The 18746-nt window shown below is 35.1% G+C and overlaps 1 protein-coding gene across 2 annotated transcripts in view; it reads left to right on the plus strand.

Moving 5' to 3' along the window:
• Nucleotides 1-18746, plus strand: part of LOC311080373 (RAS guanyl-releasing protein 2) — a 37401-nt gene that overhangs the window by 16440 nt on the left and 2215 nt on the right. Inside the window, exons 2-14 of one of the 2 annotated variants that reach the window (XM_084110318.1) lie at nucleotides 2263-2418; nucleotides 2639-2741; nucleotides 4097-4150; nucleotides 4243-4374; nucleotides 6242-6392; nucleotides 6905-7078; nucleotides 8425-8541; nucleotides 8627-8908; nucleotides 11823-11903; nucleotides 12064-12186; nucleotides 13614-13729; nucleotides 15528-15669; nucleotides 16494-16530. In XM_084110318.1, the coding sequence (XP_083966444.1) occupies nucleotides 2349-2418; nucleotides 2639-2741; nucleotides 4097-4150; nucleotides 4243-4374; nucleotides 6242-6392; nucleotides 6905-7078; nucleotides 8425-8541; nucleotides 8627-8908; nucleotides 11823-11903; nucleotides 12064-12186; nucleotides 13614-13729; nucleotides 15528-15669; nucleotides 16494-16530 (1582 nt within the window). In that variant the 5' untranslated portion in view covers nucleotides 2263-2348. The remainder of the gene's footprint in view (nucleotides 1-2262; nucleotides 2419-2638; nucleotides 2742-4096; nucleotides 4151-4242; nucleotides 4375-6241; nucleotides 6393-6904; nucleotides 7079-8424; nucleotides 8542-8626; nucleotides 8909-11822; nucleotides 11904-12063; nucleotides 12187-13613; nucleotides 13730-15527; nucleotides 15670-16493; nucleotides 16531-18746) is intronic. The other variant, XM_084110319.1, reaches the window with a different exon arrangement.

Below are 18746 nucleotides of genomic sequence, written 5' to 3' on the forward strand. Positions count from 1 at the left end.
AGTGAATAACTGTAATAGGACTAACTGTACATTTAATGTATTTTTACAGTTTAATTTTTGGAAGGGAAAATAACAAGTCATTGTATAATTTAGTCAAAAACTGTAAATTGACATTCCCAGAATTCCCTGCATGACACTTCACTTTTGAAATAGTTTTTTTTCTAATCAGTTTAGTACATAAGGGTTTTATGTTACATCTAATGTTGTTAAATCAATGTTTATTGCGCTTTTTTTATGTCACATGTGTTACCATGATGGTGTTTTGTGTTTATGTGAATGACACTGTGCATCAGCTTGTGGAAAAGCTGCTTGTAATGGTCTTTGATTCATCATTTGACTTTCTTATCACCACTTGTTATTGATGGTTTTCAGTCTATTACAAAGGTAAACAACAGATGATAGTACTTAAATAGGTTGGTAAATTAACATTATATGAGTTAATGAAAAACAATTTTTTACTGTAAATTTAACAGAATTTTTCTACAAATTCTAAATGTAACATACAGAATGTGCGCACAGTGTTATGAACACAAATACAAAACACTTTCATGTTAACACACATGACATTAAAATGATACAAAAAGCATTAATTTAACAACAAAATATGTAACATAAAACCCTAATGGACATAACTGATTTTAAAAAAAAAACTAAAAAGAAACGATTATTCAAATTAAAAACCACCAAGTGTGAAGTGTCAAACTGGAAATGTCCATTTATGGCTTTTCACTGTAAATTTTGAGATGATTTGTTCTTTTTTGCTCCCAAAAATGGTATATTTAACAGCATTTTACTGTAATTTCATGAAATGGGTTAGATCTATTACAGTCAGTAAGGGAACTTGATTGTTAACCAATTAACCGTTTCTTACTGTAGCATTTTTACAGTCTTGTGCAGTTAAAATTACAATCATTTTTTACAGGGTAATGGAATATGATTTGTGTTTCAACGTGGAGAGGTTGATCACAATAAAATTAGAGTGTGTTGCCATGGTTTCCACCTTGCTAAGTCTGCAAGACTGCATGAGCAGAAAGTGTGTGTGTGTGTGTGTGTGTGTGTGTGTGTGTGTGTGTGTGTGTGTGTGTGTGTGTTTTCTGTCAATACAGGAAAGGACAATGAGCGATAAATGTGTGTGTTGTATAATGGATAGACTGTGGTTTGGAGCTTGTGTGACTGTTTCTTTTTTAGGATGTGATAACTTGAGGTTTTCTGTTTTGGAAGAGGTCGATTGCTTGACAGTCTGAAGCTCATTATAATGTTTTTTGTGTGTTTATTACGTTAAATTAGTTTATCAACTGGAACATTTGGTATGTCTGTCATTCTGTCACTAATATGCCAGAATGTAGTGTCGTGATGTCATCTTCAATGTTCTTCACGTACAGCAGAGCTTTTTAAGCACACACACACAAACACACGCAGGCAAACAAACAACACATTGTTCTGCTGCATCGGCAGCTCTTTTTTATTTAATATGGATGGAAACATATACTAGTTAACTTGTACCAGATGCTATGCAAGCTGCTGTTAGACGTGTAAGACCAGAAATAGCTTTGTACTGTCAAGCGTGAAGCAGAAAACACTGCAATGTGCTCTTGTGATTTAGGACTTCAGTGCAAACTGAATTCAGTGTGTTCATACACTTAATTGCATGCTAACTGCAATTAAATTAATGCAAATAACTGTGTTTTTGCCCCTTACTAAAGTAGGACTTAAGTACAAAATGAAATGTAATTTTCTCTTTGAAATATAAAGTGTACTTTCGAATGTGCTGACAAGCATTTATGGTAAACTAAAATATATTTTAATGTCATTTCTATTGAAACTTGTATGTCATGTAGGCCTATTTAAATATATTTGTAATTGCACATTTGTAATGATGAATATAGAACATTTAAAATAGATTAAATGAATAACACACTACAGTTAAAATTATAATCAAATACTTTGCATGTGCTATACAACACATGACAACATATTATTAAAACTTTATGACTTAAAAAGCAAAACTTTAAAATTGACTTTATTACGAAGTGCACTTTTTAAAAGTGTACTTAGGTGTATTAAGACAAATAGTCATGAAAGTGTACTCCCATACACTTAAGTGGCCTTTTATTTTATTAATATATTATCTGCAAATACAGTTTTTAAAAATATATACATTTAACATAATACACTACAATTGCACATTCAACGCAATTACATGCAATTCTTTTTAATGTGTGTTTAATGTGTTCCTCTCCATACAACAATCTCTATTGACAGACAAAAGAGAAGAGGAAGACCACTGGAGGAGAAGAGAAAGACAGAAGGGCATTAGAAAGTGAAGGTAGAGGAAGAAAGAGAGAGAAATGATGGATCCGTTACCTGTGGATACAGGAACAGTGGATGAGTTGGTGGACATCTGCATACAGTCCTTTGGTGAGTCTATAAAGAAAGTTTCATACATAAATGAGTTTCAAACCAACGTTTGAGTGGAACATTTAGTCTGCGAAACTAGAAGATGAACCAGCAAACAGTAATCATGCTGTTCATTAGCAAAGCTTAGCTTGAAAACCTGGTCAACAGCGACCAAGGAAGCCATAAAAAGATGTGTATGGTTTATTTTGTCGTTAATGTTCTGTGATGTTTGTGCTTTCAGACAATGCGGGCACAATAAAAAATCCCTCCTTTGTGAAAATGTTTTTGATGATGCATCCTTGGTACATTTCTTCTACCGATCTGTCCAAGAAACTGCTGCTAAAGTATCCTTTATCTACAAAAACCCTTGTGTTGTATGTTATATTGGATTGTACTAGGGCTGCAATTAACGATTATTATCTTTGATTAATCCAATGAATATCAATTAAAAAATATATATATTAAAAATTAATTAATTTCAATCCATTATTTTGTTAAATGTTATACACACACACACAAATATTGTGAACATATATCTCACACTCACACACACACACACACACATATATATAGTGAATATATCTATGTAGGCTATGCTGTACATTATGTGCAAAAAAGGGTTAAAATATAACATTACATTCTAAACCAAACGACTGATTTCTTGACATTTTATGGCAGAAATTACAATGACTAAATATTATACTGAACAAAAAATGGGAAATACATATTTTCTCATCTGAACATATTTATTAGCCTATATTACATTAATAGGCTACTCCAACAACAGTCCCTTTACCTGAATGCTCTCAAAAAATATGATTAATGGTTTATAGGTAGAATTTTGAAACTACATTAATTTCTAACAAGAAATATTTTAGCAAAATATATATGTTTTGGCACCTGCGCTCTGTCATTAAAGTCTGAGAAATGTAACGGAGACTCGATTGTTGTTATATTCGCAGGACTTGCTAACATTTACAGATAAGGATATAACTGTAAAATGTAAGTTATGCACTGAGGAAAACAACATTAGAAACATAGAAATGTGTTATTCCAAAATCCTAAAGTCTTTGGTTATTCTATACTGTAATGTGACATGACTGGCGGATGGTTTCTGCACAGATCTGACTAATTGATAACAAAATTAGTGGTCTATTATTTTAATAAACAATTATAACCGATTTTATCTATTATTTGTTGCAGCCCCACATTGTTCATTGTTCATTGTGTTAATATTAGAAGCAGTTCACCAAAACAAATTAAGTACAATCTTACTTGACCAATATATTTCAGCTTAATTCGATGGTAACAACCCATGCTAGATGTAATCAAACTAACATCTCGGTTACGTATGTAACCCTCGTTCCCTGAAGGGGATCGTAATTAGTACGTCAGCACGTCGATGTAACGTCGAACGTGACAGACTGAAAGGGAACTTTAAATCCTGCCATAAGATGCTGTAAAACCTGATATCATTTGGATGAACCAAAGTATTTAAGTATTAATTCCTGTTGTAAAGTTAATTATGTAGAGTTAAATGAAAGAATATTTTATGCAAATCTATAAAATCAGGACAATGATGTTAATAACTTTCCATAAAATTCCATTATTTTATTTACATATGTTCTCTTGTAAGAAATGAAAATGTCATGGTGTAGAGTTCGATAGAAAACACTTTAGACCCTTAACAAATGTGCAGGTCACAGGAGGGCAGCACCGATGAGATCAGAGCCCAAATATGCCACCTCGTAAAGTAAGACTAATCCTGTGTCTCATTCAAATTCCCCATGGTATGTCTTATCTTCTTTTTTCATTGCATTTGCTATTTGGTCTTTTTCTATGTAGGTACTGGATTTCCGAATTTCCAGTAGAGTTTGATCTGAATCCTGCTTTGGCTGACCAGATTAAAGACCTGAGAGAGAACCTGAACACTGGCGGCAACGAAACACAGAGTCAACTTATTGATGTAGAGAGTGTGTGAGTACAGAGTCATAGCCAGACTTAATTTTATGTTCTCACTCTGAAAAGGTTAGAGACGGCATGAAACACAAGTTGCGATAGTCTTTTCTTCTCTATTGTACTGTATATCTAAGTGAAACGGCTTCTCGAATAGAATAAAAAAAAATAAAAAATGTAGGGCGGGACCCAGCCGCCCTTACGCCAGAAAACACGTCATCAGAGAAGAGAAGAGATGCAAAAAATAAAAAATTTCTCATCTACTCACACTCACACATGTTTTTTCCCATGGACCACAGAAAAAGAAGCTGCTCTTTTCCACATGATCATGGGTTGTAACTGCAGCTGTTAAGGACAAAATAACACCAAAAAGTAGTAAGGGGTGGTATAATGCCCTTTTCACAAGATGTAAAATAAGTCTTTGATGTCCCCAGAGTGTGTATGTGAAGTTTTAGGTCAAAATACCCCACAGATATTTTTATATAGTATGTTAAAGTTGTCACTTTTTGAGGGTGGGCAAAAACGCACTGTTTTTGTGTCTGTTCCTTTAAATGCAAATGAGCTGCTGCTCCCGGCACAGAGGGCGGAGCTTCAAGAGCTTGTGTCCTTTTACCTCACACAGACATGCACTGGAAATTTCAAAAACTTTTACCCTTTTATGTTCAAACCGAAGTCAGAAAGATGGAGAGACTCAAGAAGAAGTGACAACATGTAGACAACATTTCTGAATGGTTAGTTGGTGAATTTATGTAGCTTATGTGTAGCCTCCTTCCCTTCCTTTTACCTCAGTACAGATAAAATGTTGTCGGGATAATTCCGGTTCACGTGGCTACGCAGACACGACAAAAATGTCTGTATTATAAATTTTTAAGGCCAGACAAGTAGTTTATTGAGGGTTGATTTGTAAAGAAGGACTACACGCCTGCGCACATATATATTCAAACGCACATACCTTTGGGTTGAACACGTAATGCGCATGTGCGGGGCGTCTGCGTTTCCGCGGGTTTGCGTTTTCGAGTATTGCGCAGAGATAACGGATAATCATTTGCACCTTCGAACCTATTTCAGGGAGTGCGTTCTTGAGACACCAGGCACTGTTTAGTAAGGATGGGCAGCCGGAGCGTGTTAAGGATTTTCCTGTTAGAACGTGTTGTGTTAGCGGCCCCTAAGTTAATAACTAATGATCATCGCAATGGAAGTGAATCTATCAAACAAAACTAACTTTAGCTGGAAAATAACTTTATCCGAGTGCTGTTGTAAAGCCTAAACAATGTGTTACGGTAATTTCCTATTATCTCTGTAAAGCTGCTTTGAAACAATCCATATTGTTAAAAGCGCTATATAAATGAAGGTGACTTGACTTGACTTGACTTGTAGTTATCTTCTAGTCATTGATTAGCATATTCTGTCTTGATAATCTATAAATCACATTCCTGGGGGGCGGGTTTATGTACATTTTAGGGTTAGTGATGTCACTAACCCGGGAGGAATGTCGTGTAGTCCCTACCAGCCGTTTGTTGTAGTCCTTAAAAAGCAATTTTTTAAAAGAAAATATCTCCCTTTGCTTTGAACTTTGAGCATTGTAACTTTGCAGATGTTGTTTATGCTCAAACAGCAACATTACACACTAACTAGAGTTAGAAAAGTGAAATCATATTCAACCACCCCTTTAAAAAGTAGTTCACATGTTTTTTGCTGTAGCTCTCAAAGCTTTATTGAGAAATACTAAACTAAAGTTTTTAACAGTATGTTTAAAGTAAAATGAGGGTGAGTAGTTTTTTTGTTTTATTTTTATGTTACACAGCACAGTCATATTTCAGCATATTGGTCAACTGCCATGAATAACAACCATAGTCCTGTCTGAAATAAAACATTTTCCCTGCTGCAGGCCCTCGTATCAATGGAAACGACAAGTTACCCAAAGAGTTCCCTCTATGTCAAAAAAGAGAAAAATGTCTCTTTTGTTTGATCACCTGGACCCTGGTGAGCTTGCTGAACATCTGACCTATCTGGAGTACAAATCCTTCTGCAAGATAATGGTATGTTTGTGAGTACAGGTTTTGATATGCTTGTGCTCTAATTGTCCTCAGAATATCACAAAAGTTACGCCAAAATTCATCAAATAATTAAAGACATGTTTTAAATTAAATTCAATTAAATTAAACATGCTGAAAGGTGTCTTTCAGGGCTTGATGGAGCTGATGGATTTTTTTTATCTTATATTATAAACTATGGATGAGAAAGAGCCACCAAAAATATATGCTTTTTACACAGACTTTTTACATTCATAAACAGCTATATTACACACTACATTAAACGTAATATCCGCAAAAGCATAATAAGGGCACTCTAAACTCTTTCACATAACAGATGTTTCCACACAACACTAAAATAACTGAAATGAGCCTGTTAAAAACAGTTTATGATGTTCTTATTATGGAATTACACTGTGTAAAACACCACCGAAGGTTATTATTAAATCATTGGGAAGTTTGTCCTAAAGTCCTCACATATGGTCTGACTGTGACCATTTGTTTTATGTGTGTTTCAGTTTCAGGATTACCACAGCTTTGTGATGCATGGCTGTACAGTAGATAACCCTATTCTGGAGAGGTTTATTACACTCTTTAACAGCGTCTCACAGTGGATTCAGCTGATGGTTCTCAGCAAGCCCACTGCACCGCAGAGAGCTGCCGTGATTGCACACTTCATACAGGTCGCGCAGGTCAGGAGAACTAACCGTTGGTCCCACTTTATATAAGATGTCTTTAACTACTGTGCATTGATTTTTCGAAGTTGTGAATAAAACAAAGATTATTGGATTATTATTTTGTTGTACAAAAAAAAAAAAATGCAATTTCAGTTTTTCTACTAAAAAATTTCTTGTTTAATTCAATGTGTTGTGATTTCTTTGTGATTATTTGTGAAATTTATTTCAAAGTAAAAAAAAATGTTCAGTAATTGTTTTTGTATTGTAAGAGTGATTTTTGGAGCTGATTTCCAGAATACAGTTGCTCATTTGGGTTTGTTAGTGCTTGGCCTATAAATTCTTTGTTTGGTTGAAATTATAATCTACAGGGCTGGGAACTAACACCTCTAGTACAGAACAACAGCAAGTTATTGTAGTTATAAGAACAACAGCTGCAGTGTGGAAAAATCAGCGAAAATTAGAACATAATGAATAAAAACCCCAAGACTTAAAAAACAGAGTTCTGGTGTGGACCTTTAGTATGATGACAGCTAGTCCCATGTGACTTTTCTTCTCTTTGAATTTTTCAGAAGCGCAGAGGGGCTCCATCACCCCCTGCTCTTGTTCTTCCTGATGATCCCTTCTCTTCCTTCTTATGGGCCCTGAGCTCTTCCTCTTCCAAAATATCACTTCGACTACCGCTTTTTATCTTTCTGATATTTCCTTTCTCTTCCACAAGGTGTTCTGCCCAGTATCTTTTCATATCTAGTAGTCGTTCCTTTCTTCTCTCAATCCATCTCTTAAAAGCAGGCTAGTAGGAACATATTTAGGGGACAAGAAAGTACCAAAAATTTGAATGCACCTATTGTATCTGTTGTGTTGTTAGTAAGTGGAAAGATTTTGAAAAAGTTAAAAACAAATTGTGTGAAATATTTCTTCAAAAATGTTTCAGATTCTACACTATTTCTATGTTACTAATCAATAAATTTGCCTATATAGTGAATGACGTGCAGTTCACTTTATAGGGAGAAAACAGAAATTTGATTTTATGTAGTCTATCTTACAGTGGAAAGCAATGATAGTTGCATTAATAATTATACTAAAATTAACTTAACATAGCATGGATAGCATGGTGTTACAATAAATTTTTGTTTATTGTTCGCAAATGGTTTATGGTGTATTTGTTCATAATGATGAAAATAAGATAAAAATCAAATGGATAAATACAAATATTTTAGAAATCTTCCATGATTTTGGTCATATACGCTGACCTGGAAGCTTTCAGAGCCTCAAAACAGCATAGTTGTTTATTTTATTATTAATAACAAAATATTCTGTTAACTTCATCCTCTCTTTCTTTTTCACTAATCCACACCCTGTAGAAACTACTACAGTTGCAGAATTTCAACACGTTGATGGCGGTGGTCGGGGGTCTCAATAATAGCTCCATCTCTAGGCTGAAGGAGACACAGGCACACATCAACAATGAAACCAATAAGGTACATACAACACCTGTGCACCAGACACAAAGCCTTTACATCAGACCCAACACTTTCAGTTTCAATTTCAGAATGTCTCTCTCAGAACTTTAACAGTTTGGTGGACCTGGTGACATCGTGTAGCAACTACAGTCAATACCGGCGCCGATTCGCTGAATGCACTGGGTTTCGTTTCCCAATCCTGGCCGTTAACCTCAAGGACTTGATAGCCGTTCATGTTGCTCTGTCCGACTGGACAGACCCACAGAAGACTCGTGTCAACTTGGCCAAATGTCAGCAACTCTATGCGATCCTGCAGGAATTAGCCCTCGTGCAGAACACTCCCCCGAACATTGAGGCCAACACAGACTTGCTCAATCTACTTACAGTGAGTGTGTGTTGTATGATGTGTATATGATTTCAAGAGGAATAGAGTGATTAGGATAAAACTAACCGATTGACAGTTTATTTGTAAAAACTCATTTTATTGCCAAGTTTGAGGAAATAGGATTTCCACTATAGAGTGCTGAAGTGGTGACGTATTTTTGTAGGCCAACCCGTAAGTTTGCATCACTCAGGTTCCCTTGACAAAAACCCAATAGATTTTTCTTTTGAATTATTACAGAAAATAAGCTGTGACTAGACATGTGCCGGTATTCGGTAATGCGATAAATCGCGGTAATGAATATGCACGATATTGTTATCGCGGGCACTTCAAAATACCGTGAAAAATAATAGATCAGAATTTATATTTATAGTACGCGCATTAACTTATTTTCCATCAACCGCTTAAACAAACACTGCGTATATGCTGCGCGAAACACGTGCGCACTCTGATGTGAACAATCCCCACATGTAGAAGCACGTGTGCATGCGGCGCAGTGGCACTCTAGTCTAATGTAAACAATCCTCACATGGAGAAGAAGCACGGCGGAAGGAGGAACGCTGCCGACGATTTATCCCCCTTCTAAAAGCAGGGCTGTCAACTCTACGCATTCAGCGTGAGACTCGCGCAATTTACACTTTTCACACGCTCTCGCGCCACACATCCATTTTCTCACGCACAGAAAAATCACGGAGCAAAGAGGACACCGAGACCGACAGACTAGACAGAGCAGGTTACTTTTGATACAATTTGAAACAATTCTCAGTTCTCATGTTCTGTCCATTTTATTACGAAATTCAGACAATAAATACCGTTTTGGTGCTTGTAAATGTGACGTGACCGATCGCTGTAGCGCCTTAGTTCAAGTAAACCGATCATCTGTTACTTTTTATTTAAAGATACAGTACAACTTACCGAAAGGTATTTAAGCCTCATACATAATATCGATCAATCAGTGTTTTTCAACCACGGAAAGAGGTCAATAAAACTGCAGGTGAACAATTATGCCACAGAATGTTACATTTACCTCAGGCAAGCCATTTAATGACCAACATGTTAGTTGACTAGAAAAAAAAGCTATAGAGAGTATTTTGCTAAATATGTGCACTATATTACATTTGTATTATATTTTTACTTGTGTCAATTTTTATTATAATGAAAACCAAATTCTATTTAATTTAATTTGTTAATTTTTAACCTTTAATAATACCAGCTGACAGGGCTCTCTGTATGTTTACAGCATTATGTGAGATGTATTTTTTCTTGAGAAAAATTAACATGTAGGCTATATACTGTAGCCTACCGAGTCAATATTGAATCAAGATTGAAATCAAATCCCAAGAATTGAATTGAAATCGTGAAAATTGTGTAAAATTCTGTTTATTACCAAACGTTTTGACAATCACAATTACACCTATTGTGATGCAAGTTGTTGTTTTTTCTACATCCCCCCCCCCATCCATCTGTTTCTCTTGAGCAATTAGAATATCGTGATAATACCGTATACCGTGATAAAAGCTCAATCAATTAATCGCAGCATGAAAATTTGATACCGGCACATGCCTAGCTGTGACCAACAAAAGTTTATTATACTTACACATCTTGTTCATCATGACAATCTTCACGAATGATCACAACCTAAATACAATCGCCTGCTAAAGGAAAAAGCTAAATGTAGGCTATATATCACCACCATTAAGCTTCCGACAACTCTTTCAGTCTTCATTTAAAAAAAATTATCCTGAAAGATCAAGTTATAATAATTTTCAAGAGCGTGAAACAACGTAACAGTGGACTAGAGAATAGATGAGTTTGTCTGTTCGGTGTGATGACATTTAATGTCAGCGACAACCTCTGTAGTCCCATTTAGACACTTGTTAGCAACCACCTTTTTCAAGACAAGTAAAAGTTTCTAAAAATCACAAGCGGTTATTACTGGTGTATGTTATGTCGTAGAATAAAACATGAAAATATCTTGAGCTTGTGTTAAGCATAGACCTTATTTCAGGTATTTAACCAAAAATCCATACAAAAAACCCCTTGACTTCAGGACATTGGAACCGGAAGTTCTAAAATTCCAAAAGCAGGAAACGAGTTAACCAATAAAAATAGGTCATCGCTGCAGCACTCAGTTGGAAGACGTGTGGAAGAATGGACTTGAACTTTTATCAGCTGCATGAGCAGCATAGCTCAATGTGTAACTGAATTACAACTCTTGACACAGTTTCATAGTTTTTTTGTACAAATTTCTGGTCATCTTTGGCTCTGATCGTTTACAGCTCACATTCAGTACACTTTCAGCACAGAAATAGAACATAAAGACATATTCTACAGGATTTTTTGTATACAAAATTCCCAAATTGTTCTTAAATTCCTGTGCAATATTAAAAAACAACTGATGCCAAGCATGAACAAATTGCATATTCCAAAATCTGTACCACCCGTCCATCCATACGCAACACAGAAAGCATTTTCAAAGCATTTTTTTCACTTTTTTGCAGTTTGCCAGAATTTTTTGAGTGTTGCCATAGAAACCTTTTTTTGAAGTCCCCAGAATGTGAACAGCTCTAAATAGAATCTTCTAAATAATTACAATAATTGCTGCATGTGGTGAATGTACCATGAGAATTCATGTCTAATCAAATCCACACAACCATTTCTAGAGAGAGAAAACATGCATACAGTATGGAAGTGTTTGATGAGTCTTTAAACTTTGATTTAATTTTAGTCCATTTGACTGTTTTCTGATAAACACACAATCACACACAAATGCAGAACAGAACAGAGCAGAGACATTTAGTAGACAGCAATCTAGAAATATAAGAAATCATTAATGTCTAATCTTCCCCAAAAGTTATATTAATCATTTGTAGCTCATTGAATCCTGAGACAGATTTTGGTTGTGTTTTATGTGTAGGTGTCACTGGATCAGTACCACACAGAAGAGGAGATTTATCAGCTCTCATTACAGAGAGAACCCAGAGCTGCAAAACCTCCGGTCAGTTTCCAGCCTGTTATATTTGGTTAATTTTATGCATTATGAAGAAATGTATTATTTACAGTAAAATAAGTAAACTCACAAGATTAGATTTAATCTCATAAATTAAATGTAAAGATAAATGCACACTTGTAACTTTGGTTTTTGCTTGCTGGATCAGAACTCAACAACTTCCTCCAGTCCAGCTCCTAAACAACTATCAATGATTGATGAATGGGCAGCATCGGTGAAGCCTAAAGCTAACCCTGTTATTATTAGCAAACATATCGAGAAGATGGTGGACGTAAGAGAAAAACTAACATTCTTATAATTCCAATTTGTTTTGACACACATTTACTGTATGTTCAACACATTAAATCACTTCCGTTGAGCCTGTACTAAGCCCCACCCCTCTTATTTATCTTATTGGATCTGGACGCAGTCAACATCTTGATTAACCCATGCAGTTATATCTAGTAATTGTCCAAATTGGGCAAGAAATGCATGATGAAAAGGTTAAAAATCTAGGCAAATACTTTTAAGAGTCAACTAAAGACAATTAAGCTTAATTTAATAGGAATTACAATTACGGGATGTCAACTAATTAAAAATACTAATTGATAATTACAAGATTGAACCAAATAGTCAAACGAATCACAGTTAATTGCACATGACAGACTAAACCTAGATCTTCTTGGAATAGACATTTCAAAAAAGTGTCTTAAATAAGTAGCTTGCTTTATTTCCATAGCAATCAATTTTGCAATTGATTTTTCAATCTCTTAGGTTTTGTTCAGAGGACATTTGCATTCTTTGATATTTTGTAATTATTGTTTTTTATCTAAGGCATGTTTATAAAAGCTATTCACTGTCTGTGAAATAGCCTTAGTGTTCTGTTTATGAACAAGCCAAAAAAGAAAAGACCTCAATATCAGAATTGTTTAGTAAGAAACAAAAATAAACCAGCTTTCTGCATTTTAGTTTTTCTGTCATGTATGATTATTGTACATTTAACGTCATACATAGTATGATGAATTTTGTATTCAAATTATTTTTAAAAACACAAAAATTTTCAAAAAAATAAAAAAATCTGGAAATTGCTGCCACAAAACCAGACATTTTGATTGCAAAAATCACAATTACTGAAGATTACACTGGTCAGGGGACATGAGTACATGTGTTATGTTTTAACATCTTATCATTTCCAGTATTAATCTTGCTAAATTGACAGCCCTAATTAAAAGTGATAATGGTTCATCTGAACAAAACTGCTACTGAATTCAAGGTACTTTCTAAGGCAACTATAAACACTCACTACAGTGAACTCCGTTTCTTTCGCTACTACTGTGACCAGATTCAATACATTACCATTGAGTGACATCAAGACCTTGATATTATTCATATTATTCCTGTTCATGTTGAAAAGAATGTGGTTTAAGTTTAAGCATGGACTTTTTAAAATAATTGAATTTAAAGTTTTGGAAAAGGAAAAAAAAATAGCCCTTGCATCCTCCCTTTGGACCTTGTGTTTTTTTATCTTTCAATGTATGATTCGTTAGTAATGATTTTTGGGTGGTCTTAGTGCAGTGGCAATTATGTATATTTATTTACTATGACAGTATAAATTATGAAGTTTAATAGGCTCAATATGTTAATTTACTAATCCCTCCATTGTGTAATATGGATTATTGGAGATGTTAATGAAACTGTGTTCCTATTTTCTTTTCACAGTCTGTGTTTAAGAATTTTGACACAAACGGTGACGGCTTCATCTCACGTGAAGAGTTTGAATGCATCAGGAATAACTTTCCATATCTCAGCAAGTTTGGAGAACTTGATAAAAATCAGTGAGTGTATCAATGCCAAACAAGAGCACTGTCTTTTGCACGCCATAATATAAATGTATTCACAAATTATGATTCACACAGCATGAACAAATAGAGAAATTAGTATGAACATGGACCTGATGTCAGAGTGAAAACCACAGAGAGAAAGGTTTTTTTTGAAGACAGTTAAGACTTGTTGAAGGGGGAACTCACTAACTTCATTATGAAGGCATATCCAGAATCCAAGGCTGTAACCATGTCTTGAACATTAGAGGGACCAAACCATTTTTGTTTGTTTTTGTTATTTAAATAATTAAATACTTTAAAGGGGTTTGAGGGAATAAAGGACAAGGTAGAATCATTTATTGTATGATATAATAAAGCAAGTAATTTGATCTATTTCCAAATTTTTTATTTGAAAATATTCACAACATTCACTCTTATCCTATGCCTAATATTCCGAAAACAGCTTTGCTTATGTTTCTTGATCAGTCATATTCAGTTATGAGTTACATTAATCAAAATGATTCAAAACTGTTGAGTAGCTTGCATCACTATACCTACCTAGTGCTACTTGACTTGACTTTTGTAAAGTTTTGCAGTTTTGAATTGAATGTAGGCTACTATAGGCTATGGTTACTGGTTGTCTTTTTACATAATTTTGTAAAACAATTTTCAAATATTAAATGTTTTTCTTACATCTTACCTCATACTCTTGCACCATTAAAATTATAAGTATTATGCTGGAATTTATGTTCAGCTTCTGTGGACGTTAATGCCCGCCTTCTTAGATTTGATTGGTAATCTACACTATTAACAAATGCTGTTAGGGCCAGTTTACACTGAAAGCGTCTTTGCTGTTGAAAACGCGAAAACCAGGTAAGTAGAACGGAAAAAAGTGCAAGGTCTAAAGACACGTCTTTTTTTTTTTAAGTTTAACTTCTTTTAACTTGAGCGTCGTGTTTTTAGAATGTCATGCGCGAGGTGCTGCAAAAGACACAAGATGCAAATGCGAAAACAATGGAACAGTAGCGCAGTGGAATGGAAAAACGTGTTCTGTGTGAACAGCCCCTTAGAACACTGAGGCAGACCAGCCTAAAAATTATACTTTTAAATCATGTTGTCATCCTAACAACAATCAGAACAGTGCATAATGAAGTGCAGCAGAGCAGCATCAAAAATATCAAATAGTTGGTGGAACAATTTTGCCATATCTAACTATTCTATGGTAGAATTATTCAATTTCAGTCATTTCCAAAATTCTGGTTAAACTGTAGGAAGGTTCCGGAAATGTTGGCATATATATGGCATATATCCGACTAGTAACAGCAGTAACAGTTAAGACATTATTATTATACAGTTATTATTATTGCCACGACTAAATCTAAAGTGGTGGCATGAGTTATTGGGCCTCTTCTCTTGTGATGTTCACAAAGCACCCTGTCCATGGAAGTTGATCTGTTACGGTCCTTGCACACTGAGTCCGAAATTTTCGTATGCGTTTTTTTCGTATTCGTGATTCGGTGGCTCTGAATTGTCAAAACACCATTCAAATGCTTGCTACGGATGCGAAAAACGCAGAAAATCGAACCTGATCCGAATTTTTTTATGACGGACGAAAGTTTCGGAGGCAGTGTGCTGACATAACGTGAGGTAACGTATTTATTTTTTAACGTGCGAAAATTTCTGACGCGAATTTCGGACTCAGTGTGCAAGGGCCTTTATGAGGATTAGATTCCCACTGTTTGGAATGTGTGGACTGTTTCAGAGTGTATGTTTTTCTCTCTCATTTCATGATCTGTTTGTCTCCATCTATTAGGGATGGAAAGATCAGCAGGGAGGAGATGATAGATTATTTTATGAAGGCCAGTTCTTTGCTCAATTGTAAGATGGGCTTCATACACACCTTTATGGAGACGACATACGTGAAACCCACCTTCTGCGAACACTGCACCGGCTTTGTAAGTATCAGATGCTCATGCAATCATATAGAAATAGATTCATGTTTTTTTTTAGTGCCCTTATTATGCTTTTTCAGATATTACCTTTCATGTAGTGTTTAATATAGCTGTTTGTGAATGTAAAAGGTCTGCAATGTTTCAAAGATCAAGTGCAGATAAATGGGGTTATTGTCTCCCAAAAGAAAGAACCGATTCTAAACTGAAATGAGCCATCAGTAATTCCAGTCTTACTACCTGCTCGAACCTACGTAGGTTTGAGAGCAGAGGAGGTTCTCGAAAAGGAGGGGTTTATAGAGACCGGATCCTTGATCAAACCATTTCAGACTCTGTGAGAAAAGAGGTGATGCTGCAATGTATATGAGAAATTCAATGGTTTTTCGACCTTGGATGCATGTACACCTATTGTAGAAGACCTCCGAAACAAAATTAGGAACCTACACAATAGCATAATAGGGGCACTTTAATTATTGCACAGTGTCTTTTCTAAGATGGACAGTTTTAGAAATTAGCTCTATCTGAGCACATTTGGCTTTGATCTGTTGGTTTATTTATAACATGGTGTGGTGTGTAGCTGTGTACTGAATGCTGTACCCCAGTCCCTTCCATTGTGTGTATGTGGTACTTTCATATCTACCTGTGTGTGTGGCCTCTGATGTTGTGTGTTTGTGATGTTTGGGCTTTCCCTTTCATCTATTGTTTTCCTGCTGTGATTCTCATTCTCTCTTGATCCTCCCTCTTCTCTTCTCTGTACTATTTTCAACATCCTTTCTGAATCTCTCTCTTTCTTCAAAAATAACTTTAATATGTATATCCCTCTTTTTAAGATATGGGGCTTTTATAAACAAGGATACAAATGCAAAGGTAAGAGAGAACTGTATGTGTGCATGTTTGTTATGTCTGAAAAAAATACCAATTCCTTTACCAATTCACCCATTCAGAAAAGGTCAATAGGACAGAGATTTGAAGAATATATAAATATAGATAGTTGCTCTTTTCAATTTCATGTAACACTTCCCCAAGATTTAATTTTGTGCTTCAATTTCTCATGATTTCCATATACCTCGCTGCATTGAAAGTTGCGGTGGCTGGTGAGTCTAAATGCGCAAGCGATCGGGCATAGAGTCCATAATGGGACTGGAGTTTTCGAGCTTTGTAAAGGATGCAAAAGCACTATAGATTTATCATTAAAGCAGCCCATATTACTTTTGAAGTCATATGATAGCTTTGGATGAGAAACAGAAGCTGTTAACTCAATGAGTCAGTGAGTCGAATTCAAAAAAACGATTCAGTGAACCAGATTTGTGGACTATATCTGATGATTCATTGAAAATATCTGACTCAAAAGACTAAACGGAGACTGCAACTTCTGTAATGAACTCTAATGAACATGAGGGTAGCTATAGGGTGGTTGTCAAGGTTTTCAATTAATTATGACCAAAATTTCAGTTTATTCCTCACACAATGCTACGTCACGACTTATGATTATAGCACAAAGTCATATGAACTGCCTTTATGCTACGTTAAAAGGCAACTCCCTGTCCCCATTGAAGCAGGGCCAGATTCAAAATTAAACTATGATTTAAAAATATCAGAAACACTTTATGATAACTGCACGCTATTAATCATTAGTTAAGCATTAGTAAACAGTTAATTCATAATTTATAACACATTAATAGACATTAATAAGCAGTTTATAAATACAGCTTTAAATGTTTTATTCTTGATTTATAAGCATATCCATAATGCGTTTAATAATTGTATTTTCGTACTTTATTAATGATCAGTTTATCATTTCTAAATGAAGTATAGCATTATTTACAAACCAGTTATTTGGGAGATGTCAGTGATTCATAAGATCACTTAGAAAGTGTAAGTAAATGTAATAAATTCAGGTAGTTATAAAGATTTTAGTAGTGGTCAGTTTTTGTGAGCTCATCTAAAGTGAGGACTATTTATGCCTTGTAAAGCTCATTTATCTTCTAAACAGAAAAAGGAAACAAACACAACACAGTGATACAGAACATAGAAATATTTAACTGAGCCTTTAAATCTCCTTTGTAAATGCTTAACAAGGCATGAATAGTCCTCACTTTAGATGAGCTCACAAAAATAGTTAACTGACCACTACTAAATGCTTTATAACTACTTGAATTAACCCTGAATTACAGTAGAAATACATGTTAAGAAAGCATTAAACACCAATTAACTATTACTATATGTCTGAATCATAAGATGTATGAATGTACATTTAAATAGTTTATTAATCATTTACTTACACTTTCTAAGTGATTGCTGTTGCTGTGTTTGATAGTTCTGTCTGTATTGCCTATGCCTGGATGCTTCTGATTGGTTCTGGTATTGTGGCAACTACTTTTAGTTCTCCAAAATAGAGAGAGAAAAAAAGTAGTTGTGTGGTTCAGATTCGTATGGCCATTGTCTAAGCAGTTTTAGGGAGGCCTGTAGTGATTGTGTGAGTAAAAGAGAAACATGCAACATGGCCAAAATAGCTAGTGTTGACATTTAGGTGAGAGAAATGAGACAAGTGATAAAATTAAAGGATATGGAAGAAATGAGAAAGTACTTCTCTTTTTTTTCATACATCTTTTGTCACGCTTGTATTGTTTTTGGCGGAAAAAACCCCTCCTCTCTTCAGACGTCAACTCTCTTCTATCAGTGTTTTGACTCCCTTGTTATTGAAATATGGTTTAAGTGTAGGCTACTGCCGAATGTAGGCTACTGCACCGAAAGCATTTGTGATAAGCTAAAATATACTTTTACCTAATGAGGTTAACCTCATTTCTATTGAACCGTGTTTGTCATGTATTTAAAGGAGAACTATTATGCAAAATTCACTTTTATAAGGTGTTTGAACACAAATGTGTGTCCACAGTGTGTGTAAACAACCAGCCTAATGGTAAAAATCAACCCAATACTTGTTTTATAATCCCCATATATCATTATCAATCTCTCACAACAAGCTTTTTCAAATTTCCCCCTAACGTTACCCCACGAGATCCCGTTCCCCCTAACGTTACTGCACTAGATCCCGCCCTGAGTGAGAAGCAGCAGTCTGACAT

The sequence above is a fragment of the Abramis brama genome (assembly GCF_963993115.1).
Source record: "Abramis brama genome assembly, chromosome: 3".
NCBI lineage: Eukaryota > Metazoa > Chordata > Actinopteri > Cypriniformes > Leuciscidae > Abramis > Abramis brama.